This window comes from Salmo salar, chromosome ssa02 (assembly GCF_905237065.1).
Source record: "Salmo salar chromosome ssa02, Ssal_v3.1, whole genome shotgun sequence".
NCBI classification, from domain to species: Eukaryota; Metazoa; Chordata; class Actinopteri; order Salmoniformes; family Salmonidae; genus Salmo; species Salmo salar.
Window position 1 is genome coordinate 88185103 of NC_059443.1, and position 27966 is coordinate 88213068.

Sequence of the window (27966 nt, forward strand, 5' to 3'; positions counted from 1 at the left end):
TCTGTATCGCAACGCGTATTTTTCTGGGCGCAGTGCTCAGATTATTGCAAAGTGTGATTTCCCAGTAAGGTTATTTTTTAAATCTGGCAAGTTGATTGCGTTCAAGAGATGTAAATCTATAATTCTTTAAATGACAATATAATATTTTACAAATGTTTTCTAATTTTAATTATTTAATTTGTGGTGCTGACTTGACTGCCGGTTATTGGAGGGAAACGATTTCCTCAACATCAATGCCATAGTAAAACGCTGTTTTTGGATATAAATATGAACTTGATAGAACTAAAAATGCATGCATTGTCTAACATAATGTCCTAGGAGTGTCATCTGATGGAGATTGTAAAAGGTTAGTGCATCATTTTAGCTGGTTTTATGGTTTTGGTGACCCTGTCTTTGAATCGACAAAACATTACACACAACTCTTGTAAATGTACTGTCCTAACATACTCTAAATTTATGCTTTCGCCGTAAAACCTTTTTGAAATCGTAAAACGTGGTTAGATTAAGGAGATGTTTATCTTTCAAAGGGTGTAAAATAGTTGTATGTTTGAAAAATTGGAATTTTGACATTTATTTGGATTCAAATTTGCCGCTCTTGAAATGCACCTGCTGTTGATGGAGTGCACCATGGGTGGGACTAGCCCATAGAGGTTAAGGTGACTCTTGGTTAGAACCATTGGATTTAGCAAACTCTGAAATGATTTAGGATTTCTGTGCCCATGAAAACTGTTTCCCAGCGTAACATAAGGAAATACTAAATGTTACGTAGGTAGAGTGTATTTCAGAGATCTGAATACAAAAAACTGTACTAACAGGACAATAACCTGAACCACAATAACCTGAACCAAATCTACACTGGAGGAGCTTACCAATATGACATTGAATGTTCCTGAGTGGCCTAGTTACAGTTCGGACTTAAATCATCTTGAAAGTCTATGGCAAGACTTGAAAATTGATTTCTAGCAATGATCAAAAACCAACTTGACAGAGCAGGAAGGATTTAAAAAAGAATAATGAATATTCACATGAAGATCAGTCTCCTATTGGATGACATCACGACTTCCCATCAAGCCAACTCCTTGAGGGCCTTACTATGACATCACTCCTTCTAGTTTGCAGTTGTCTAAAAAAACACTATTTTGTTCAAAACATTTATTTGTTTCCTTTTAGTGTGTTTATACTTCACTGTATTTATATATCACTTTTCAACAGGAAAAGTTTAAAAATCCCTGGAGGACGTCATGAACAATTCACACAGTACAAAAACATATTCAAGTGTAGAATGCCCTTTTAAAAATCACACAGTTCAACAACTGCAGAGTTTGTGCCTGTGTTTTATTAGATAGTACTCACTGTATTTACTGGCGTTAATCAGATCAATGTCCCTGTTTTATTAGATAGTACTCACTATATTTACTGGTGTTAATCAGATCAATGTTCCTGTTTTATAAGATAGTACTCACTGTATTTACTGGTGTTAATCAGATCAATGTCCCTGTTTTATTAGAAAGTACTCACTGTATTTACTGGTGTTAATCAGATCAATGTCCCTGTTTTATAAGATAGTACTCACTGTATTTACTGGTGTTAATCAGTTCTCCGGTCTTCTCTTCTTCGTCCTCCTCTAATGTGACAGTAATCTCCCCCTCTTCATCCTTCATTCCAAAAACGTCTTCATCTTCCACTCCAAAAACGGCATATTCTTCCTCTTCTTTCACAGTAACATCCTCCTCCTCTTTCACTTTGAACGTGTCTTCCTCTTCTTTCACTGTAACAGCCTCACCCTCTACTTGTCTTTGTATTGTAACAGCCTCCTCTTCCTCCTCCTCTTTCACCAGTGCTTCTTTCTCCGTCCAGCAGACCTCTTCTTTAGCAGGAGGAGAGTAGCTTTGTGAACTCATGGTCGGGGATAATAGCTAGTTAGCATTAGCGACTAGACTAGTGCTAACTTAACCAGCCAGCTAGCTGACTTACAACGTAAATATTACATAAAATGGGGTAGCTAGTTCTTTCCACATAAGTATGTTTAAAGCAAAGTGGTAAATAAACCACGAAATTGTCTAAAGAACTTGAATGTTCCGACTTTGTCGCCTAGCGAGCTACCGAGGTGGCTGCAGTTGTTGAAGAAGCGTTCCGTCCACTAGATTATACGTCACACTAGAAACATCGGCTGAAAGACACATATCGCCATCTGCTGTCTGGAGGGAGGAAACGCAGTTGAGGAGGGAAAACTATTTTTATTCTTCATTGAATTATAATATTATAAAGCAGTTTAGGGAAACGTTTTTTTCCTCTCCATTAAATATGAATACTATATCAACACGTACAAAGAGCAACAAGTGTTGTTTGATTAGTTCAGATTTTTTATGCGAATTTACAACAATCTCTACATCTACTCCACATCAGTATTCCGGATTCAGTCAAATAACTAGATATCAAAATAAGCACCTAGTTATTGATACCCTTGATAAAGATGAGCTAAAATTACTGTATAAAATAAATAAATAAACTTTACCCACTACCAGGATATTTTAGCCCAAAACCTGGTTACCTCTCTGCTAGGAGGCTGAAACTTGGCCATATGTGGATCTTCCAGCAAGACACATCAACATCCACAAAGAAATGGTTAATTGGGCACAAAAATCAACATTTTCAATGGCCATCTCAGTCTTCGGACTTGAACTCCATTGAAAACCTGTGGTTTGAATTGAACAGGGCAGTCCATAAGACAGACTAAATAAATCAAGGACCTGGAGAGATTCTGTATGGAGGAATGGTCTAAGATCCTTACCAATGTGTTCTCTAATCTCATAAAACATTTCAGTGTCGTTATTCTCCCAAGGGGAGGGTGCTAGAATATTGAAAACATGGGTGGCAATAATTCAGACCCTGCCTATTGAGAATTACATGATGAACTAAATCTCTTTCTCTGAGCAATTGTATTAGTGTCAAATAATATAATTTCCCTTTATTTTACATACAATATAGCTCAGTATTTTAATTCTTTATTTTATAGAGTCGTTTTTGCTCATCTTTATCAAGGGTGTCAACAGTTTTGTCCCCCACTGTACCTCCATACTGCTGCTACATGGTGTAACAATACATCATGTAGATGTATATAATGAACAGACTAGGTCTATACTGCTCCTACATGGTGTAACAATACATCATGTAGATGTATATAATGAACAGACTAGGTCTATACTGCTCCTACATGGTGTAACAATACATCATGTAGATGTATATAATGAACAGACTAGGTCTATACTGCTCCTACATGGTGTAACAATACATCATGTAGATGTATATAATGAACAGACTAGGTCTATACTGCTCCTACATGGTGTAACAATACATCATGTAGATGTATATAATGAACAGACTAGGTCTATACTGCTCCTACATGGTGTAACAATACATCATGTAGATGTATATAATGAACAGACTAGGTCTATACTGCTCCTACATGGTGTAACAATACATCATGTAGATGTATATAATGAACAGACTAGGTCTACACTGCTCCTACATGGTGTAACAATACATCATGTAGATGTATATAATGAACAGACTAGGTCTATACTGCTTCTACAAACAGACTAGGTCTATACTGCTCCTACATGGTGTAACAATACATCATGTAGATGTATATAATGAACAGACTAGGTCTATACTGCTCCTACATGGAGTAACAATACATCATGTAGATGTATATAATGAACAGACTACATCATGTGGGGCTTTAAGGCGATGCTGTTGGTGTGACGTATAATGTAGTGGACGGAACGCTTCTTTCAACATTAGCAACAGTTATTCAGCCACCGCGGTAGCTTGCTAGACAAAATAGCCGAACCAATAAAGCTCTTTAGACGCTTTAGTGTATATTTGCCACTGTGTTTTAAACCCACTTCTGTCGTCTAGTTAGTTATCAGATTTAATTTCATATTTACAGTGGTGTTGTTATTGGTCAGCTAGCGGGCTGGTTAAGTTAGCTAACATTCCCGACCATGAGTTCACTAAGCTACTCTCCTGCTAAAGAAGAGGCCTGCTGGACGGAGAAAGAAGCTCTCGTCAAAGCGGAGGAAGAAGAGGAGGCTGTTTCAATACAAAAACAAGTAGATGGTGAAGCTGTTACTGTGAAAGAAGAAGAGAAAGACGTTACAGTGAAAGAAGAGGAAGATGCGTTCAGAGTGAAAGAAGAGGAGGATGTTACAGTAAAAGGAGAGGGGGAAGCATTTTTTGGAGTGAAAGAGGAGGAGGGGGAGATGACTGTCACATCCAAAAAGGAGGAGGGAGAAGAGGAGGAAACAGGATATCTGGGCCCGGTTTCCCAAACGCATCTTAAGGCGTCCAATGGTTCTAATGATGAACTTAGCCATAAGATGATTTTGAGAAACCGTTCCCTGATTAACACTAGTAAGTACTGTCTTAAAAACAGAGGTACAAACTCTGCAGTTGTTGAATTGATGTGTGGTGTTAAAGGGGAAATCTGCAATTGCTACATCCATATTTAGACTGTATAATTATTTATTTATAGCCATTGATTCTTGAAGAATATAACGCATGCCTCATGAGCTTAGTTCAACTGTAATACCCCAGGCCTCCCGGGTGGCGCAATGGTCTAAGGCATCGCAGTGCTGGCTGTGCCACCAGAGATTCTGGGTTCGTGCCCAGGCTCTGTCGCAGCTGGCCACTACCGGGAGGCCCATGGGACCAGGTCGCCAGGTGTACGGTGTCCTCCGACACATTGGTGCGGCTGGCTTCCGGGTTGGATGTGCATTGTGTCAAGAAGCATGGCTTTGTTGGGTTGTGTTTCGGAGGAGGCATGGCTCTCGACTTTCGCCTCTCCCGAATCCGTAAGGGAGTTGCAGTGATGAGACAAGACTACTACCAATTGGATACCACGAAAAAGGGGTAAAATCTAAAAATAAAAAAAACTGTCATTCCCCATCAGAACCCCAAATAAGCATTTTTTTACTCCAATGTTTATAAACTGTCGTGGAAATATTCTGTCATTCCCCAAATAGACTTTATTACAAAGTAACAAGCCGAGCTGGTCCGTGGAACAACTGCCGGACTCAGTCTCAGTCCTATTATACAGTTTCATGCTTATACAAGTGTCATAGTCTTTATGCTAATAACCATATCCCTTCAGCTTTACTCCACCATTGTTTCCAAATCTAAGTTCGTCACTGTGGTCCCGTGTGGCTCAGTTGTTTGCAACGCCAGGGTTGTGGGTTGGATTCCCACGGGGGACCAGTACGGGGAAAAATGTATACATTCACTACTGTAAATCGCTCTGGATAAGAGCGTCTGCTAAATGACTAAAATGTAAAAAAAATAAAAATAAATGTAAATGTTTCCTCTAGGGGGGGGTTCCTTGGATCTAGTTCCTTGGATCAATTATATTGGTGGCCTATACATTATTTACAGAAAATAGTAAGTACAGATTACTATAGCCCATTATAATATTAGTACAGATTACTATAGGCCATTATAATATTAATACAGATTACTATAGGCCATTATAGGATTAAGTACAGATTACTATAGGCCATTATAAGATTGCTACATGCCATTATCAGACTAATATTACTACGGGCTATTATAGGGTTAAGTACAGATTACTATAGGCCATTATAGGATTAATACAGATTAATGTAGGCTATTATAATAATACAGATTACTATAGGCCATTATAATATGAATACAGATTACTGTAGGCCATTCTTGGATTAATACAGATGACTATTGGCTATTATAATATGAATACAGATGACTATAGGCCATTATAATATTAATACAGATTACTATAGGCCAATTATAGGATTAAATTGGGTCCTACAGTTGGTCTATGTTGATTTTTGATGAGGTTATGGGTCCTACAGTAGGTTTATGTTGTTAGGTGAAGATATGGGTCCTACAGTAGGTTTATGTTGTTAGTTGAAGTTATTGGTCCAACAGTCGGTCTGTGTTATTACTAGGTGAAGTTATGGGTCATACAGTAGGTCTATGTTGTTGTTAAATCAAATTTCATATCCAATCAAATGTATTTATGTAGCCCTTCTTACATCAGCTGATATCTCAAAGTGCTGTACAGAAACCCAGCCTAAATCCCCAAACAACAAGCAATGCAGGTGTAGAAGCACGGTGGCTAGCAAAAACTCCCGAGAAAGGCCAAAACCTAGGAAGAAACCTAGAGAGGAACCAGGGGTGGCCAGTCCTCTTCTGGCTGTGCCGGGTGGAGATTATAACAGAACATGGCCAAGATGTTCAAATGTTCATAAATGACCAGCATGGTCAAATAATAATAATCACAGTAGTTGTCGAGGTTGCAACAGGTCAGCACCTCAGGAGTAAATGTCAGTTGGCTTTTCATAGCCGATCATTGAGAGTATCTCTACCACTCCTGCTGTCTCTAGAGAGTTGAAAACAGCAGGTCTGGGACAGGTTGCACATCCGGTGAACAGGTCAGGATTCCATAGCCGCAGGCAGAACAGTTGAAACTGGAGCAGCAGCACAGCCATGTGGACTGGGGACAGCAAGGAGTCATCATGCCAGGTAGTCCTGAGGCATGGTCCCAGGGCTCAGGTCCTCTGAGAGAGAAAGAAAGAGAATTAGAGAGACCATACTTAAATTCACACAGGACACCGGATAAGACAGGAGAAATACTCCAGATATAACAGACTCATCCTAGCCCCCCGACACAAACTACTGCAGCATAAATACTGGAGGCTGAGACAGGAGGGATCAGGAGACACTGTGGCCCCATCCGATGATACCCCCGGAAAGGGTCAAACAGGCAGGATATAACCCCATCCACTTTGCCAAAGTACAGCCCCCACACCACTAGAGGAATATCTTCAACCACCAACTTACCATCCTGAGACAAGGCCGAGTATAGCCCACAAAGATCTCCGCCACGGCACAACCCAAGGGGGGGCGCCAACCCAGACAGGAAGACCACGTCAGTGACTCAACCCACTGAAGTGATGCACCCCTCCTAGGGACGGCATGGAAGAGCACCAGTAAGCCAGTGACTCAGCCCCTGTAATAGGGTTAGAGGCAGAGAATCCCAGAGGAGAGAGGGGAACCTGTCAGGCAGAGACAGCAAGGGTGGTTCGTTGCTCCAGTGCCTTTCCGTTCACCTTCACACTCCTGGGCCAGACTACACTCAATTATAGGACCTACTGAAGAGATGAGTCTTCAATAAAGACTTAAAGGTTGAGATCGAGTCTACGTCTCTCACATGGGTAGGCAGACCATTCCATAAAAATGGAGCTCTATAGGAGAAAGCCCTGCCTCCAGCTGTTTGCTTAGAAATTCTAGGGACAATTAGGAGGCCTGCGTCTTGTGACCGTAGTGTACGTGTAGGAATGTACGGCAGGACCAAATCGGAAAGATAGGTAGGAGCAAGCCCATGGAATGCTTTGTAGGTTCGCAGTAAAATCTTGAAAGCAGCCCTTGCCTTAACAGGAAGCCAGTGTAGAGAGGCTAGAACTGGAGTAATATGATCACATTTTTTGGTTCTAGTCAAGATTCTAGCAGCCGTATTTAGCACTAACTGAAGCCGGAAAGTAGAGCATTGCAGTAGTCTAACCTAGAAGTGACAAAGCATGGATGAATTTTTCTGCATCATTTTTGGACAGAACATTTCTGATTTTTGCAATGTTACGTAGATGGAAAAAAGCGGTCCTTGAAACAGTCTTTATGTTCGTCAAAAGAGAGATCAGGGTCCAGAGTAACGCCGAGGTCCTTCTGTCACGAGAATGTTGCCATCTCAATGGTTGAACTCAACCATCACTCAAGCTTTGACCAATTCCCAGAGGTTGTAAGGCTCTGGTTAATGAAGAATTAGACAAAGTCTCAGTCTGCAATAGATCAGTCCTTTATTCAGAGAGCTCTCTGAAAATCATACAATGCACATAGCCTTTTATACCTCACATTTGGTCATATCATACACTTTATAAATGCCCCTCCTCACTATCTCTGTCGCAATGTTCTACTTTGATAGCTCCTTCTGTCTAACCGGGTTCCTCTATCTATATGTCTGCAACTGACAAGTCTAGCTCAAAACAGGAAACCTCTGTGGTTTCGCAGCGCCTGGCTTACTTCCCTTCTCAGAGCTCAGTCTTCAGAGAAATAGATCAACTTGTTTCAAACCCACACAGACATGTTCCCTCCTAACCGTCAATATTTCTCTAACCTACTTTGAAACACACAAATAAATGTTGAATGTTCCCTTCTATTATTCAACATTAACTCAATAAATGAATACTATTTACAAGTCTTCTCCAACACACACATCATCATCAGATTATAGTCTTATGATCTTAACACGTCATACAGTTCTACAGTTTTCAGGGTGGAATACTTTAGTCATTACTTTAAACATAAATTCTTCTATCAACAGTAGGTCTATGTTGTTGGGTTAAGTTATGTGTCCTACTGTAGGTCTATGTTAAGTGAAGTTATGGGTTCTACAGTAGGTCTATGTTGTTTGATGAAGTTACGGGTCCTACAGTTGGCTTATCTTTTTAGGTGAAGTTATGGGTCCTACAGTAGGTCTATGTTGTTGTTGTGTGAAGTTATGGGTCCTACAGTAGGTCTATGTTAGGTGCAGTTATGCATCCTACAGTAGGTCTATGTTGCTGTTCGGTGATGTTTTGGGTCCTACAGTTGGTCTATGTTGTTGTTAGGTGAAGTTATGGTCCTACAGTAGGTCTATGTTAGGTGAAGTTATGGGACCTACAGTAGGTCTATGTTATTGTTAGGTGAAGTTATGGGTCCTACAGTAGGTCTATGTTATTGTTAGGTGAAGTTATGGGTCCTACAGTAGGTCTGTTGTTAGGTGAAGTAATGGGTCCCACAGTAGATCTATGTTGTTGTTTGGTGAAGTTATGGGTCCTACAGTAGGTCTATGTTTTGTTAGGTGAAGTTATGGGCCAAATGGTTAAAAACTTTGTGTACAAACCCTTGTCAGGCTGATGGCAAAGATAGCCAAAGAGCATTTTACTGGTTGAAGTGTTTAACCTGTTATGGATAGGGGGCAGTATTTTCACGGCCGGATAAAAAACGTACCCGATTTAATCTGATTATTACTCCTGCCCAGAAACTAGAATATGCATATAATTATTAGCTTTGGATAGAAAACACTCCAAAGTTTCTAAAACTGTTAGAATGGTGTCTGTGAGTATAACAGAACTTATTTGGCAGGCCAAAACCTGAGAAGATTCCAAACAGGAAGCGCCCTCTCTGACCATTTCTTGGCCTTCTTGATCATCTCTAACCAAAACAGGGGATCTCTGGCATGACATGACATTTTCTAACGCTCTCAGAAGGTGGCAAAAAGCTGAATGGTGGCTTTGCAGGACCTGGCTGAAAAACATTAGCACATTTTGTAAGTGGTCGATCTGAGAACAATGAGACTGGAGGCGCGTGCCCGAGTCGACTCCATGTTTACTTTCTCTCTCTTTGAACGAAAACAACCACTCCCGGTCGGAATATTATCGCTTTTTTACGAGAAAAATGGCATAAAATTGGATTTTAAACAGCGGTTGACATGCTTCGAAGTACGGTAATGGAATATTTTGAAATTTTGTGTCACGAAACGCGTCGGGCGCGTCACCCTTCTTTACCCATCGGATAGTGTCTTGAACACATGAACAAAACGCCGCTATTTGTATACAACTATGGATTATTTTGAACCAAACCAACATTTGTTATTGAAGTAGAAGTCCTGGGAGTGCATTCTGACGAAGACAGCAAAGGTAATCAAACTTTTCTAATAGTAAATCGGAGTTTGGTGAGTACCACACTTGGTGGGTGTCAAAATAGCTAGCCTGTGATGGCCGGGCTATCTACTCAGAATATTGCAAAATGTGCTTTCACCGAAAAGCTATTTTAAAATCGGACATAGCGAGTGCATAAAGGAGTTCTGTATCTATAATTCTTAAAATAATTGTTATGTTTTTTGTGAATGTTTATCGTGAGTAATTTAGTAAATTCACCGGAAGTGTTCGGTGGGAATGCTAGTCACATGCTAGTCACATGCTAATGTAAAAAGCTGGTTTTTGATATAAATATGAACTTGATTGAACAAAACATGCATGTATTGTATAACATAATGTCCTAGGAATGTCATCTGATGAAGATCAAAGGTTAGTGCTGCATTTAGCTGTGGTTTGGGTTTATGTGACATTATATGCTAGCTTGAAAAATGGGTGTCTGATTATTTCTGGCTGGGTACTCTGCTGACATAATATAATGTTTTGCTTTCGTTGTAAAGCCTTTTTGAAATCGGACAGTGTGGTTAGATTAACGAGAGTCTTGTCTTTAAAATGGTGTAAAATAGTCATATGTTTGAGAAATTGAAGTAATAGCATTTCTAAGGTATTTGAATATCGCGCCACGGGATTACACTGGCTGTTGAGTAGGTGGGACGCAAGCGTCCCACCTAGCCCATAGCTAGGTGGGACGCAGGCGTCCCACCCGTGGTGCACTCCATCAACAGCAGGTGCATTTCAAGAGCGGCAAATTTGAATCCAAATAAATGTCAAAATTCAAATTTTTCAAACATACAACTATTTTACACCCTTTGAAAGATAAACATCTCCTTAATCTAACCACGTTTTATGATTTCAAAAAGGTTTTACGGCGAAAGCATAAATTTAGAGTATGTTAGGACAGTACATTTACAAGAGTTGTGTGTAATGTTTTGTCAATTCAAAGACAGGGTCACCAAAACCATAAAACCAGCTAAAATGATGCACTAACCTTTTACAATCTCCATCAGATGACACTCCTAGGACATTATGTTAGACAATGCATGCATTTTTTAGTTCTATCAAGTTCATATTTATATCCAAAAACAGCGTTTTACTATGGCATTGATGTTGAGGAAATCGTTTCCCTCCAATAACCGGCAGTCAAGTCAGCACCACAAATTAAATAATTAAAATTAGAAAACATTGGTAAAATATTATATTGTCATTTAAAGAATTATAGATTTACATCTCTTGAACGCAATCAACTTGCCAGATTTAAAAATAACCTTACTGGGAAAATCACACTTTGCAATAATCTGAGCACTGCGCCCAGAAAAATACGCGTTGCAATACAGACTAGTCGTCATGTTGGGGAGATCTAAAATACTATGTAAATAATCCATTACCTTTGATTCTCTTCATCAGATGTCACTTCCAGGTATCACAGGTCCATAACGAATGTAGTTTTGTTCAAAAAAGCTCATCATTTATGTCCAAAAATCTCCGTCTTGTTAGCACATGATCTAAGCCCGCCGGACTTCACTTCATGAACGAGGGGAAAAAATATATTTACGTTCGTTCAAACATGTCAAACGTTGTATAGCATAAATCATTAGGGCCTTTTTTAACCAGAACATGAATAATATTCAAGGTGGACGAATGCATACTCTTTTATAACGTATTGGAACGAGGGTACCCAACATGAACTCGCGCCAGGTGTCTAATGGGCCATCATCGTTCCATGGCTCTTGTTCGGTCAGATCTCCCTCCAGAAGACTCAAAACACTTTGTAAAGGCTGGTGACATCTAGTGGAAGCAATAGGAAGTGCCAAAATATTCCTCAGCCCCTGTGTTTTTCAATGGCATAGGTTTAAAGGTAATACAACACATCAGGTATCCACTTCCTGTCAGAAAATGTCTCAGGGTTTTGCCTGCCAAATGAGTTCTGTTATACTCACAGACACCATTCAAACAGTTTTAGAAACTTTAGAGTGTTTTCTATCCATATATAATAAGTATATGCATATTCTAGTTACTGGGTAGGATTAGTAACCAGATTAAATCGGGTACATTTTTTTTATCCAGCCGTGCAAATACTGCCCCCTAGCCCTAACAGGTTAACTAGCCGCTGAAAAGTAGCAGGTGCATTATACATTCCAAAGGGCATCACAGTATATTGTACGAAGTTCTGGCGTAATGAAAGCCGAGATGTCAGAAGCACCTGTCAATAACCTTTTAGCAAATCTAATTTACTAACGTAAGCAGCAGAGCCAATTCTATCAATGCAGTCATCTAAGCGAGGTAGAGGAAAAGAATCAGACTTTGTAACGGCATTTACTCGACGATTGTCCGTACATAAGCGAGACGTACCGTCAGGCTTAGGAACAAGAATACACGGGGAACTCCAGGAGCTGTTACTGGGTTTTGCCATGTCATTCTGTAATAAATAAGCTACCTCACTTTTCATTACCTCCCTTTTCTTTGCATTAACCCGGTACGGATGCTGACTTATAGGAACAGCGTTCCCCACATCCACATCATGTTCCAAGATGGACGTGCGACTTGGAACATTCTGAAACACAGTGAGAAAACTGTTTATCAATAAGATAAGATCCTTAGTTTGATCTTTATCCAAATGTTCCATTTGAGAGGGTAACTTTTTCAGCATCTCTGAATTACATAAACATTCACACTGCTGTAACGTATGGCGCAACTCCAACCCGTCCTCCTTATCCTCCTCTAGATCCCAGCCAGGCTTCAGCACCACCGCAGCCACACTGGAGACGGCGTACTGGACCGGCTTACTTGAGGAGCTGTTGGGAGACTCACGCACATAATATGCTTTCAGCATGTTAACATGACACACTCGGGAAGAACGCCTCCGATCTGGGGTCTTTATCACATAATTGGTGTCACTGAGTTTCTTTTCCACAAGATATGGTCCAGAAAAACGTGCTGACAGAGATGAGCCAGGGATTGGCAACAAAACTAAAACTTGATCCCCTGGTGCAAAAGAACGGCCAACAGCCTTTTTGTCATAATGCAACTTCATGCGTTTTTGAGTAGAGGAGAGAGACTTTTGGGCTAACGCACATGCAACGTGCAGTCTTTCCGGCATCTTACTGACATAATCCAACACATTTTTAGGGGCGCTACTGGGTGTAGGAGATAAGATATGCTCCTTCAAAACTTTTAGCGGACCCCGTGGGGTGTGTCCAAACACAAGGTCAGCAGGGCTGAACCCTAAGGACTCTTGTATTGTTTCCCTAATAGCAAATAGGACAAAGGGCACCCCCTCATCCCAATCGGTACTGGTATCCATGCAATACTTGCGTAGCATTGTCTTCAGCGTCTGATGCCAGCGTTCGAGAGCCCCTTGACTCTCCGGATGATACGAACTGGAGACCTGATGGGAAATACAGTGTCTTTAACACATTAGAGAACAGCTTTGACATAAAGTTGGATCCCTGATCAGTTTGGATTACTTTAGGGAGTCCAAACGTAGAGAAGAACTTCACTAGTGCCTTCACCACAGTCTTAGCCGTTATTGTACGGAGAGGAATAGCCTCTGGGTATCGAGTAGCACTGCACATTATTGTTAGTAAGAACTTGTTACCTGACCTGGTTTTCGGCAACGGACCTACACAATCAATTATCACTTTTTCAAACGGTTCCCCCACCACAGGAATCGGGCAGAGCGGCGCACGAGGAACTGTTTGATTCGTTTTCCCAGTGAGTTGACATACGTGGCATGTTTTACAGAATTGGACAACGTCAGACTTCAAACCTGGCCAAAAAAAAGTGTTGAAGGACTCGGTTATAAGTCTTCGTGATCCCTAAGTGTCCGGACCACGCCTGGTCATGGGCGAGTGACAACACCTGCTGTCGGAACGGTGTAGGAACAACCACCTGACACACTTCACTCCAGTCACTAACGGTGTCATGAGCTGCCCATTTACACATCAAAACTCCTGCTTCCATAAAGTAGGCAGTCTCTTTAGTTTTAGCTTCCTCAATGGAAATTACCGAAGCAAAACACTTGCGAAGACTGATGTCTCCCTTTTGACATTCAATCACCTTCTCGGGGGTGACAGACAAAAGAATGTCATGTAATTGGGGCGCGATTTCGCTTTCCCCTGCCTTAGTTTTACGGGGGTAAAAACTGTCGGCATTTCAGAAGGAATACTCAGTGCATTGTCTTCTACCTCAACCTTCTCAAAAATGGAACTAGCCAAATCCACCACATCTCCTAGCTTGCGAGATTGCGCCCTCGTTAACACACAAGCTGGAAAAACATGTGGAAATGCTTGAACCAATTTCTCATCTGTAGTTCTGATTTCTGGGTTGTCTACTACCTCTAACACAGGAGTGACATTACCACCAGCGATATCATTCCCTAGTAACAATGTGACTCCTTTTACTGGCAGTGTAGACACTACACCAACACGGAAACGTACTGATACCAAGTCTGACACTAAGTGGACCCAGTGTAATGGTACAGGTACTGTTTTTGTCTCTATCCCCTGTAATATGACATGAGAGCCACAATACGTTTCAGAGGACCAGGGTAAAGCATCAGTAACGATTACTGACTGCGCCGCTCCGGTGTCTCGTAAGATTCGTATAGGCTTTCCATCAGCTTGTTCTCCAGTTAAGGAAACACAACCGGCAGATATAAACGGAGCATAGACAGGATCTGGTTTCTCAAATGCTGAATCAATATCTCGGTCCAACGGACGAGCCATAGACTTGACTAAACCCACACTTTTCATTTTTGGGGACGGTGACAGGGACTGTGTCGATTTATTTTTCAAAACCGGGCAGTCCGCAATCACATGACCCTTTTGGTGACAGTAAAAACATTCACGGATCTCATGAAAAGTCTTAGGGTTATCAGTGGAAAAGCAACCTGAACGAGGCACTGATGACGTAATCGTTTGGCCTTCAAAACGAGGTGCACCAAAGACAGTCTTGTGTGTCAAAGCGTACTCATCTGCCAACACTGCTGCCTGGGCCAACGTCACCACTTTCTGTTCATTTAAATGAACAATTCTATCAGGGAGGTTGCTTTTAAAATCCTCCAACAGCATCAACTCCCGAATATCAGCAAAGGTGTTAGCTTTGCTGGCTGAACACCAGCGATTAAACAGAGACTCTTTGTCCCTTGCAAACTCAACAAAAGTACGTTGAGATGTTTTTTTGTGGTTCCTGAAGCGTTGTCTATAAGCTTCAGGCACTAACTCATAAGCCCGCAACACGGTAGTTTTAACTATATCATACTGTAAACTGTCTTCCAGGGAGAGAGCTACTACTTCCTGGGCTTTCCCAGACAATTTACATTGTAACAGGAGTGGCCAAACCTCAAGTGGCCAATGTAGCGCAGCGGCCACACGCTCAAAAGCAGAGAAATAGGTATCAACTTCCGACTCTCGGAATGGAGGGACTAAAGCTATATTTTTACTTACATCAAAGTGGGCTTGATGATAAGCAGCTTGTGGAGTCGCACTGGAGCCAGCGTCAAGCTCCAGTTGTCGGATCCTCACCTCCTTGTCAATTTCCATTCTCGTAATTTCAAGATCAAAATTCATCTGTCTCTATCTTTTTGCTCCATTTCTAACCGGGCCAGCCTCACCTTCAGCCTAGCGGTCCCGCCTGAATGACCTGAAGCAGAAGATAAAGGATCGAATCGGGGCAATGTAAAGGGGGTACGAGCAACCCCTTCCTCCGCCCTGTCCGCCGACTTGGCATCGGAAGGTCTACCCGTCTCCTCTCCTGAAGCCTCCCTCTCATCATCTTTCAATGAAAGAATGTGTTCTCTCACTAAACCCTCCCTGACTAGCACCAAAAGCTCAGCCTTTAGGGCTTTCTCAGGGATAACAAATCCATAATGGTCAGCGACAGCTAAAAGGTCTGCTTTCCAAAACCTCACCAAAGAATCAATAGAGGGCGCTTCAAAAAACTTGGAGATGGCTGAGGCAGCCATCTTGTACACAGAAGTCCACTGAACACACACAAACTAAACTAGTCACCCAAACTCACAACCTACCATCACACCTCAATCACAAATCACAGAGAGCTCAGTGCAGCAGGGTTCGGTGGGTTTAATGGAATCCCGGATGAGCCCCCATTATGTTACGCACGCCTCTAGAAAGAGGGAACGCAACACCCTGCTACAACTTAACTCTCCGTGGTGTGACAAAGGTATGGAAGTGTAGGTGTGAGCAAGGATGACCAAAAAGGCAGAGAATACCGTTTACTGGGAATTTATTCCTTCACATGGTAAGTTTGGGGAAAAAGGGCTGGACAGAACCAAAGCAAAGAAAGTAAATATCAAAGCCCCCGCTCCTACCTTACCTGCCTACCCACTACTTACCTAACTAGCACCACCTGGTGCACAAACCAAAATACAGGGGATAGTCCGCCCAGGTCTTTCCTAGTGTGCATAGACAAATTACTACAAGTATATGTATGCCCGCGGGCCTCTTGCCTAAGCACTCCCTAGGTGCCTTCCCCTTCCTCCCTGGGAAACAAAGGAAACAGAATAACAAACAATTTCACAACTAAACTGAGAAAAACTCAGGACATTAAAGAAGCTCTCTCTCTCTGAGCAACAAATGAACACAGAACATAATAAGGTTTCTCAGCAACAACTAACTAAGTACATACCAAATTCTCTTTGAGAAACAACCAACATATATCACCCTCTGCCATCAACCTCCTCTCTCATAAATTTCTCCCTGCAATGATCTCTCTCTTTCAACAGAACACTGGCTTATATAGCTTTAGGTGGGGTTGTTAATTGGAGACAGCTGCGTCTTGACGAGGGGGCGGGGTCAGCTCTCCAATCAGCAATGGGGCCGACCAATCAGCTGCTTGGAGAACTTCAGGAAGCCATTACCTGAAACACAAACTACAACACAGAAACTGGGGAACGTAACACTACATCCATAACCAGTGGTTTCCTCATTACCAGATATACTACATCCATAACTAGTGGTTTCCTCATTACCAGATATACTATATTCATAACTAGCGGTTTCCTCATTACCAGATATACTACATCCATAACTAGTGGTTTCCTCATTACCAGATATACTACATCCATAACTAGTGGTTTCCTCATGACCAGATATACTACAGCCATAACTAGTGGTTTCCTCATTACCAGATATACTACATCCATAACTAGTGGTTTCCTCATTACCAGATATACTACATCCATAACTAGCGGTTTCCTCATTACCAGATATACTACATCCATAACTAGTGGTTTCCTCATTACAAGATATACTACATCCCTAACTAGTGGTTTCCTCATTACCAGATATACTACATCCATAACTATCGGTTTCCTCATTAGCAGGGAGGAGTTTCTACAACCAAATTGCCCTCGTGCCGCAATTTTAGCAAACACAGAAAGGGGCCTATATTGGAGACCAAAAGTCGTCTGGCACACTGCTTAGGGTTTCAACAACTTTAACTTATTTCTAGCCTGCAATCATCGATGTTACTAATAATGTGAAAACAAGACTAAATATGACTATTGTTGCTCATGTGAAGACAATAGTGGAGGTGTTTCTGCAATCAAATTGTGTGTGCATTGCCCTCGTGCTGCAATTTTAGCAAACACAGAAAGGGGCCTATTTTGGAGACCAAAAGTCATCTGGCACACTGCTTAGAGTTTCAATAACTTTAATAACTTATTTCTAGTTATTACTAATGTGAAAACAAGACAAAATATGATTGTTGCTAAGTTGACTGTCTTAATTGTCAAATAATTTCACAGACGTCAATTGTTGTACAACTTCATGGGTACGATCTGGGCATCACCTTTTACCTCAAATAAACAGTGGATTTGTCTGACTTTGTTCACACAGGAGAGAGACGGGACTATCGCGGATCCTCTGGGGAGCCTCAACAACCTCATGATGCTGACAAGACAGAGAAGAGTCTCTCCAGATCAGAACACCTCAAGAAACACCAGCAGAGATCCACAGGGAAGAGAACTCACCGCTGCTCTGATTGTGGGAAGAGATTCACCTCATCAGCAGGCATTAAAATTCATCAGAGAATCCACACAGGAGAGAAACCTTATAGCTGTGCTCAATGTGGGAAGAGCTTTACTGCTTCTAGCTGTCTGACTAAGCATCAGAGAACACACACAGGAGAGAAACCTTATAGCTGTACTCAATGTGGGAAGAGCTTTACTGCGTCTAGCCATCTGACTGTACACCAGAGAACACACACAGGAGAGAAATCGTATAGCTGTGATGAATGTGGCAAGAGTTTTGCTACATCTAGCAGTCTGACTATACACCAGAGAACACACACAGGAGATAAACCTTATAGCTGTGCTCAATGTGGGAAGAGCTTTACTGCATCAAGCTGTCTGACTAAACACCAGAGAACACACACAGGAGATAAACCTTTTAGCTGTACTCAATGTGGGAAGAGTTTTACTAAGTCTAGCTATCTAACTATACACCAGAGAACACACAGGATTGAAACCTTATAGCTGTACTCAATGTGGGAAGAGTTTTACTCAGTCAACCATCCTGATGTCACACCAGAGAAAACACACACAGGAGAGAAATCTTATAGCTGTGCTCAAAGTGGGAAGAGTTTTACTATGTCTAGCAAGCAGACTACACACCATTTAACACATACAGAGAAACCTCAGCTGTGATCAGCGTGACCAGAGATAATCTGATAAAAGATCTCTGAATAAACATCAGAAAATACATGGAGTTGTTTCATGATATCAATGAATTAATGTCACAATCTAGAATGTTTTAACATTGTAGTAGCAGTATTTTAATGATGTCACAATGTAGAACCCTAAACGTTTGCCCCTGTTCTATTGATTTCAGCATGATATGGATATTAGCCTCAGGGGGAAAATCCAGGCTCTGAAATGGAAGAGTACTATTTATGTGATTTAACAAAAAGTGACTAACAAAAATAGTGTTTCGTTACACTTACCACATTGATGACCAACTTGAATCAAAATGCAACACTTCAATATGTAGCGATCTGTTTTCTACAAGTTGTCCTCTAACCAGTGATGTACACATTATTCCCAGATTCCGTGTGGTTTTTGAGCTGTTAGTTTTAACGGGACGTGCAACCTCATCTCCCCTCTGCAATTGATTTCAACATGATATTAATGAGTGATGACAAATAACTGTTGTGTTCCTTTGTTCAGCGACCCCTACATTTAAATGCATCACTCCATAATGTAGCTGACTGTCTTCTGCAGGTTGTCCTCTAACCAGTGAGGTAAAATATATCTCCCATTTCCATGTGTTTCGTTGTGCTAGTTTCAACAGCACGTACAACCTGATTTCCACCCTAATGGATATCAGTGATTTATTGCTACTCGTTAAAACAAGTGTTTTTGGTGCTTGTGCAGTTTATAAGGTGCTTGTTTAAAAAATTACAAGTAATATGATTATTGTGGCAGATGTTTGTGTTCATAGCACATTTTATGTTTAGGTTTTCACTATATCACAAACTGTTTCTGCATATTGGTTATTGATTTGGACATGTTAAAACTGTGTTTTGACATTGGGGCTATCCCACCTAGCAACATGTCATTGAAAAGCTGTTGAAAGTAGACTATGCAACCAAATATTTCATATTTACATTTCATGTAACATTTAGTAATGATTATTATTAATGCAACCAACGGACAGTTTTTTGGTACAATTATATTGACATTGTTGCCCTGCTTTTAGAATATCAGGGTTCATTCTCAGATGTGCCAAACCAAATGTACTAGAGCATGACATTGGAGACTGGGCCCCAATCCAACAACATGCCTATCTAGTGAACCCTGAAAAGAGAGAGAAGCTCTGCAGTGAGGTGGAAAGTTACTACGGATATTGCAGGAGTTTCCTCTTGAAATCAGACATGTCCGTGGTGAGGACAACTTGGTTTCTGATTGTCTCAAGGGTGGGCAGTCAAGAAGTTTTGTGTTTTGCGTTTAGCCAGTGCATTGCCATGATCACAGTTTATTTTGACGGCATGTTTTTCGTAATGGAGCTGAGTTTCGTTTGGGCTCGTTCCAAGGGGACGAGAGTTCTAGAAGCTAGTGAGTTTTAATAAGACGAGAGTTCTAGAAGCTAGTGGGGGGAAAAAAATGTTCTTGTTTTTATTTGTTGACAGCCAGTAGACACCATGTTTATATTGGTGAAGGTGAAGCATTGTAGTTGATTTTAATGTGAAATGGAAGTTGTTTTCTGTTGATGGTAAGCATTCTCTTAAGGTGTTAGTCGTTTTGGTTTTTCCATCTTATGTTTTGAGGTTGGACTTTAGCACGTCTAGCTCGTTAGCACGTCTAGCTCGTTAGCACGTCTAGCTCGTTAGCACGTCTAGCTCGTTAGCACGTCTAGCTCGTTAGCACGTAGGACGCACTGATTGGAGTCACCTCGTTAGTCAGTATGTGTTACACCTGTGCTGGCTTGTCCATCTCGTTAGTGGGAAGGTGTTTCACCTGAGCTGGTCCAGGTTCTATTTAAGAGTGTCTGGCCCAGTGCTCCAGTTGTCTTGATGGATGTGGAGAGTCAACACCTTTAGTTGCTCCACTTCCTGTCTTTAAGTTTGTTGTGGGTTTTTCTTTTGTTTGCCTCTTTTTGGGCAGATTTAGTGGGTCTCATGGTGGGTGTCTTTTAGGTCCCAGTTGTTGTTACTAGTCAACTTTCAGTGGACACTGTGAGAGCAAAATTGCAAGATTATGTTATTATACTTTTATTGCATCAAATGGTTGTTTTATGCAACAGAATAGAGGGTTCTTATAACTATTGTGTCTGTGTTCTACTGAGGATGGGCCTCTGGGAGAAAACACTGACAGGAGATTTACAATGTCTTTTGGGTGATAAAACCCAAAGAGACTGCATTCCAGAGCATGAGTTAATGTTTCTGTTCTATATGGTACCAGGGAGAGATGACCCAAGGGCCAGACCCTGGTCTCTACACAAAGAGTACTGTTTTTACAGCAGATACTGTCTGCTGAGAATTATAACTATCTTTCATACAAATCTTAACCTTGTTACCCGTTCTATTCATCTGTTGTTTGTCATGTAGGTTGAAAGGGGTGTATCTTGGCTTTAAAATACCTTTGTACTTTTGTCTCGGGGCTCTCAACGAATCATCTGGGGGTGATTCGTCGACCAGCCATCATTTATCATAGAGCACTCAATTGATTCACTTTATATGTGTACGTTGTATTGACCTGCTGCCTTATAAGTGAATAAAGATAGTTTAAGAATAACTCTGACTTGTGTGATAAGTTTGTCTCACCTCATTGGATATTAATGAAAATAACAACCACATTTGGGGATGTGAATCTTCACTTGGTGACTGCTCCTGACGACCCGGGTAAATGGTGCACCAGGGATCCCTCTAACTTGGGATCACAGGGAGATCACACTTCGGGAACGGAGCAGATGGACCAACCTTTGATCTGAGAGGCAGCGAGCCGAGTGGATACCACATCTCGAACGTTGTTAAAAAAGAAAGAGGTGAGCGAAGCACGCAAAGTGGAGTTTTTAGAAAATCCTCGTAGGCTCTGAGTGTGTATTCCTGTGTGGAGGTGTAAACAGGGCCCAGTCAGTAGGCTCTGAGTGTGTATTCCTGTGTGGAGGTTGTTTTGTTTTGTACACTTTGTACAAAATAATAAAACGCAGAACCACAGGATGTTTCTTAACATAACTCTTTATTAACTAGTTACAACTCCATGTTAGCCTATCTCCAACCACGATCAACTGCCCACGACCCAACCGTCTGGGTGGTCCCAACCAATCACCGCACAGTATGACACGGCGGCAAAATGCATCCAACCATAACTCAGCATGTATTCACATATGAATATTACATCCCCCTTCTTTTAAACAAAATACAAATGTTTTACATATTCTAAGCTTTTCTTTTGGATACATGCTCTGTAGTTTGAACTCAAGGTAAGTAACCATTTATATTGCATACTACACCAACTGAATCAACATAGACTCTGAAACAATGATCCAACATACTGTTACTTTTCAAACAAGGGATTCTCAGCAACTCAGCTTCACTGTAGAAATTACATCTTAACATTTCAAACAAATACAATACCAAAGCATGTCAAGTCAACTTTCAATAACAAGTTTACAGTCTGGAACTCTTTTAGGGCAGCGATCCGCCTACACCCTTTGACATTTCATAGGTCGAGGACAGCTCTGGGCTTGACCTCTCTTCCTGACCTTGTGCGATATGATGTTGAGCATGCTTCTGTGTCAGTCAACAGCTCTTGTGGTGTTGCAGGTAAGTGTGGTGTATGTTGTGCTGTGTGTGTGTTTAGTCCATCACGTTCTCTTTCAGGGGAACAGTTCATCTCATCAGTGTGTTGTTCTTTTGTGTTCAGTAAGTGACGACGATTGCGGCGGTACACTGCTCCTTCTGCTGTGCGGACGTGATATGAACGTTCAGTGTCAGCTGGCTGGATGACGACTGCTGGTTTCCAGAGGCCATGCTCCTGGATTCTAACTGACTCTCCGCCGATCAGTGGTGGCAGTGGTCTAGCTGACCTGTCGTAGTATCGCTTTTGTTGTTGTTGTCTCTGTGCACGTTTTTCATGCATTTCCTTGTAGCTGACGACCTCAGGTTGCAGCTGCTGGTTGGTGCTGGGAAGGGTTGAGCGAAGTCTGCGGCTCATCAACAGCTGGGCTGGTGATTTGAAATTGTCAACTGGAGTGTTGCGGTATTCAAGGAGACTGAGGTAGGGGTCTCTCTTGTCTGCTTTTGCTTTGTCCATGAGTGATTTAGCAATCTGCACAGATTTTTCAGCAAGGCCATTACTTTGAGGGTAATGTGGGCTTGTGGTGACATGTGTGAACTCCCATGCTTTTGTGAAGGATTCAAACTCATTTGATTTGTAACAGGGCCCATTGTCAGATATTAAAGTCTCTACAATGCCATGCCTGGCGAAGGCTGCTTTCAGCTTGTGTATCACAGCTGCAGATGTGGTGCTGTGAAGCTTGTCGAGTTCGAAGTATCTGCTGTAGTAGTCCACTGTTACGATGTAGTCCTCGTTGTTCCAGGTGAACAGATCGGTTGCCACAACCTGCCAGGGTCGGTCTGGGATACAGTGAGGTAACATTGGCTCTTTGGTGTTTGAGGGGCGTCTTTCAAGACAGATGGTGCATCTACCAACAATGTCCTCTATTTGTTTGCACATTCCAGGCCAAAACAAAATGTCCCGTGCTCTCTGTTTGCACTTTTCCATGCCCATGTGTCCAGCATGGATCTTTGTCAAAATCTCTTCTCTGAGACTGGTAGGAATAATGATTTTCTCTCCTTTGAAAATGATTCCGTTGATCTGTGATAGTTCATCACGATGGTTCCAGAATTCTGAGACGCTCTGAGGGCATTTTCTCCTCTCCTCAGGCCATCCATCCTGTATGACTTTCCTCAGCTGTGTGAGTTGTGAGTCCTTGTCTGTTTCAGCTTGGATCTCCTTCAGTTTCGTGTCACTAACTGGTAAGTTGCTGTACACAGTGTGCACTTGCATGTCCATGCCCTCACTGAGGCTGCTGTCCTTGTAGGTAAGAAACTTCCTGGAGAGTGTGTCTGCGACAGGGATGTCTTTGCCTGGACGGTGAGTGATTGTGAAGTCGTATTTTGTAGTTGAAGGATCATTCTCTGTAGCCTTGGCGGGGCTGCAGCTAGTGGTTTCCTCATGATTGACTCAAGGGGCTTGTGGTCGGATTCCACAATGACTTGTCGTCCATATACGTACTGATGGAAACGTTTACATCCGAACAGAATGGCATAGAGCTCCTTTTCGATTTGGGCGTAGTTGATTTCACAGTCTGTGAGAGATTTGGAAGCGTAGCCGATGGGCTTTCCTTCTTGCAGTAGCACTGCACCTAGTCCATACTTCGACGCGTCCACTTGGAGTCTGAGCTCTTTGTTTGGGTCGTAGTAGGCAAGGATTGGTCCTGGTTCTCTCGTGATCAAGTCTTTCACATTCTGGAAAGCAATGTCGTGTTGCTTGTCCCAAAGAAACTCACTGGACTGCTTTAGCAGTTGACGCAGGGGTGCATTAGCATTGGAGAGGCTGGGTGCGAACTTGGCTAAGTAGTTGACCATGCCAAGCACTGTTTCCAGCTCTGCACGGTTCTTTGGTGGCTCCATTTCTTTTATGGCTGAGATCTTCTGTGGATCTGGCTTGATTCCATTCGCTGTGAGAAGATGTCCGAAGTAGCTGACCTCTGTAGCGCTGACTGTGCTCTTCTCGGGGTTGAGCCGGACTCCTCTCTCGCGGGACCTTTGCAGCATCGCGCGGAGGTTTCGGTCGTGCTCCTCTTTGGTTCGACCATAAACAAGGATGTCGTCCACAATTGCCACAACTCCGTCGAGGCCTTCATATACTTCGTCAATCTTTCGCTGAAACTCGTCTTGGGCTGAGATAATCCCAAAAGGCAGGCGACGGAACCTGTAGCGTCCAAACGGTGTGTTGAATGTTGTGAGCTTAGATGACTCTTCTGTGAGCTTGATAGCCCAGTAGCCTGATCTAGCGTCCATGACACTGAAGTAGCGTGCTCCCGCTAGCTTGTGCGTGATACCATCTAGCGTCGGTAAAGGGTAATGGGGCCGTTTGATAGCCTTGTTCAAGTCTCTTGGGTCGAGGCATACTCGGAGCTTGCCTGTGCGTGGTTTCTCCACCACCACTAACGCGTTTACCCAGTCAGTCGGTTCTGTAACCTTGGTGACTATGTCAGATTGCTCCATGCTCTCCAACTCTTTCTTCAGACAGGCACGGAGAGCAAGGGGAATCTTTCTCGGTGGGTAGACCACAGGGGTTGCGTCTGGGTCAAGGTGAATGGTACATTCTCCTGGGAATAATCCTATTCCTGTAAAGACATCAGCAAACTCCTCCAGTACATTTTCTGTCTCTACTGGTGCTGTTACTGATAAAGCTAGCTTGATGAGGTCCATGTCTAAACATGCTTTAAGACCTAGCACTGCAGGTGCTCTAGTGTCAACAACGTAAAAGTCCAACATCATGTCACTTTCTTTGTATTTGCATTTGAAAGTGCATGTGCCTTTTACTGGGAGCTGTTCACCACCATAACCAGTCAGTCTGCGCATGGTGGGCTGTAGCTCGCACTCAGATGTCAAGCTGAGGTGTAAACAGGGCCCAGTCAGTAGGCTCTGAGTGTGTATTCCTGTGTGGAGGTGTAAACAGGGCCCAGTCAGAATCTGAGGCTGAGTCAGCTATCTGTGCAAACTGGATGAAAACTAGAATCTGTGTTTACTAGTTAAGACCATTTATGATATAGTATAAGATAGTAAGGTGCATCTGTAATTGTTTTAAACCTGTACCCCATTTTAGAAGTATTGAAAGATGTAAATGTATTTGTTTCATTATCCTAGGAACTATGAGATAGAAATGAGAAAATATTCCTGCGGGTTAAAATATTGTTGAAAAACAACTAATTGATTAGGTATGTTTGGGAATAGCATTGTGTGACTGTGATATGAGAGTTGTGTGACTGTGTCTTAATCTGAAGTTTGGATAGTAACAGAGATCTGTAGTTCCTCACAGAGATCTATAGTTCCTCCTAGAGATCTATAGTTCCTCCTAGAGATCTATAGTTCCTCCTAGAGATCTATAGTTCCTCCTAGAGATCTATAGTTCCTCCTAGAGATCTATAGTTTCTCCTAGAGATCTATAGTTCCTCACAGAAATCTATAGTTCATCACAGAGATCTATAGTTCCTCCTAGAGATCTATAGTTCCTCACAGAGATCTATAGTTCCACACAGAGATCTATAGTTTCTCCTAGAGATCTATAGTTTCTCCTAGAGATCTATAGTTTCTCCTAGAGATCTATAGTTTCTCCTAGAGATCTATAGTTTCTCCTAGAGATCTATAGTTACTCACAGAGATCTGTAGTTCCTCATAGATATCTATAGTTCCTCCTAGAGATCTATAGTTTCTCACAGAGATCTATAGTTCCTCATTGAGATAGATCTATAGTTCCTCATTGAGATAGATCTATAGTTCCTCATAGCGATAGATCTATAGTTCCTCATAGCGATAGATCTATAGTTCCTCATAGAGATAGATCTATAGTTCCTCATAGAGATAGATCTATAGTTCCTCATAGAGATAGATCTATAGTTCCTCATAGAGATAGATCTATCGTTCCTCATAGAAATAGATCTATCGTTCCTCATAGAGATAGATCTATCGTTCCTCATAGAGATAGATCTATAGTTCCTCATATAGAAATATGCTTAATCAGATGATTGACATTTGGATAATTATCTTTGATATAACGTTATCTTGAGGTTCCGTTCCTTCACTGCCAATCATAGAATATCGCGGGGTGGTATTGAGAGCGGGATGATAATTTAGAAAGCAGCGGAAGGTCTATAATTCCTGGGAGGCTTGATTTTGCTGTGGTCTCTGGGAGGTTAGAGAACCGTTGACGATCCGGTCATTGTCCGGGAAACAAACGTATATGTTTTGGTTCCGCTGGGAGGATGTTTGGAGAGCTGCTTCGTAGCTGTGGAGAGTCCTTGAAAAAGCAAATGGAATAGTTGTTGTGAGTACCTGAGAATTTCTTACGTTTTATATGGATTCTGTAAATATATGAAAATATGATGAATTGTATGTGTGTATAATGATTACTCGAGATTTGATGAAGTAATACTGGAAATATAATTAGATACAATTTAAACAACCCATATGTAGATGAACGTAGGTTTTGAGTTGGAATCTTTAATGGATAATTTGATAAAGATGAGGTTTAAGCATTATTAAACAGTCTACAAAGTCTGGGCAGTTGGATGAAACTATAAAACGCTTATTGGACTTTCTCCATCCGGGTACTACATTTGAAATAAAACTGCCCTTAAGGCCTGGGGGGGTTCTTCCCAGTATGAGAGGAGTTGCTAGATTTATTGAATAAACTTTTTTCCATAAAGTTAGAGTGAGCCAAGGTAACTATGTAAATGTCTCTCGGACAAGGTGACTTTTATCAATATAGACTCTAAAAAGTCAAGGTTCCTGGAGTATCCTGTAGGGGTTCTTCAAATTGAAACTGTGGGGGAACCCCTAAAAGTTATTTGAAGAACATTTTGTGGGAACCTCTAAGTTCTTTGAAGAACCCCTTATCATGGTTCCTCAAAGAACCTTTTGGGGTTAATTTTTTTAACTCCCTGTCCACCCTCCATGCATTATAAAAACACATTTTAATAATAACAATATTGACAATATTGATTTAAATAATTCATTGTTTATTTTGTGGCACCACAAATGTGAATTAATATTAACAAAACAATTTATCAAACAAAACACATTACCAAATTGCAACATTTCTGCAGACATGTCAGACCATAATAAATAATACATTTACTTTGTATGGTGATTTTCATGACATTTAAAAACAAATAATAATAATGATGTACAATAAAAACATAATTAAAAATGAATCATAGGTAAACTAACAACATTGTAGACTGATGCTAAATACAGATTTTTCAGCTTTAGTGTGTATATCGTATCCGCTTAGTTATGTTAGGAAGTTTTCCATCTTTATGACCGGCCCTGGTAACTTCGGCCCAACTTCTATTATCCCCAGAACACAGTAACTTAACAACATAATTGTTCTTCTGGCATTTTGGGGAAATTTTACAGAAAATAAAAATCCAGTCATAGCAGAGCCCCAAGTCCCATGGGGACGTCCTCGAGGGCCTGGATGTTCTCCCCATCAAAGGCCAGCGGGATTTCAATCTCTTGGTGAAATGGATTTCCACCGATGTGCAGTAAAGGAGTGAAGAGCCGTGAAATCTGTGTCAACAAAAGTAAGAAAAGATTAATAAACAAACAATTAACAAAGAACATAACAAATGTTCAGCTGTAGTTGTATATAAGCATGTACACCTATGTTAATGAAGAAACAGATGATTGGTGTATAGACATACCTTGTCACGGACATAAAGGCCACTCGGGTCCTCATTGAAGAGGTAGGGCAAGAGCAGAATCGCTGCTGTGGTCTCCAGTCCTAGTAAAGTAAAGCAATGATCTTACTACACTTGCCAATTTTATTACAAAAGACATTAGAGAAAGGGAAGGAATAAGAGCAAATCCCTCTTCTGTATTGTCCTTCAGGGACTGTCAAAATAGCAGGATGATGTCCTCACCCCTG

General features: G+C 41.5%; 2 protein-coding genes across 2 annotated transcripts in view; one reads left to right on the forward strand and one right to left on the reverse strand.

The window, feature by feature from the left end:
* Positions 1-27966, reverse strand: part of LOC106606985 (zinc finger protein 850-like) — an 898172-nt gene that overhangs the window by 801044 nt on the left and 69162 nt on the right. The window lies entirely within an intron of this gene.
* On the forward strand, positions 15734-18921 carry LOC123738739 (gastrula zinc finger protein XlCGF71.1-like). The gene is made up of 3 exons (XM_045713492.1): positions 15734-15753; positions 15969-16046; positions 17661-18921. The coding sequence occupies exons 1-3, from the start codon at positions 15734-15736 to the stop codon at positions 18280-18282; spliced, it is 720 nt and encodes a 239-aa protein (XP_045569448.1). The 3' UTR covers positions 18283-18921.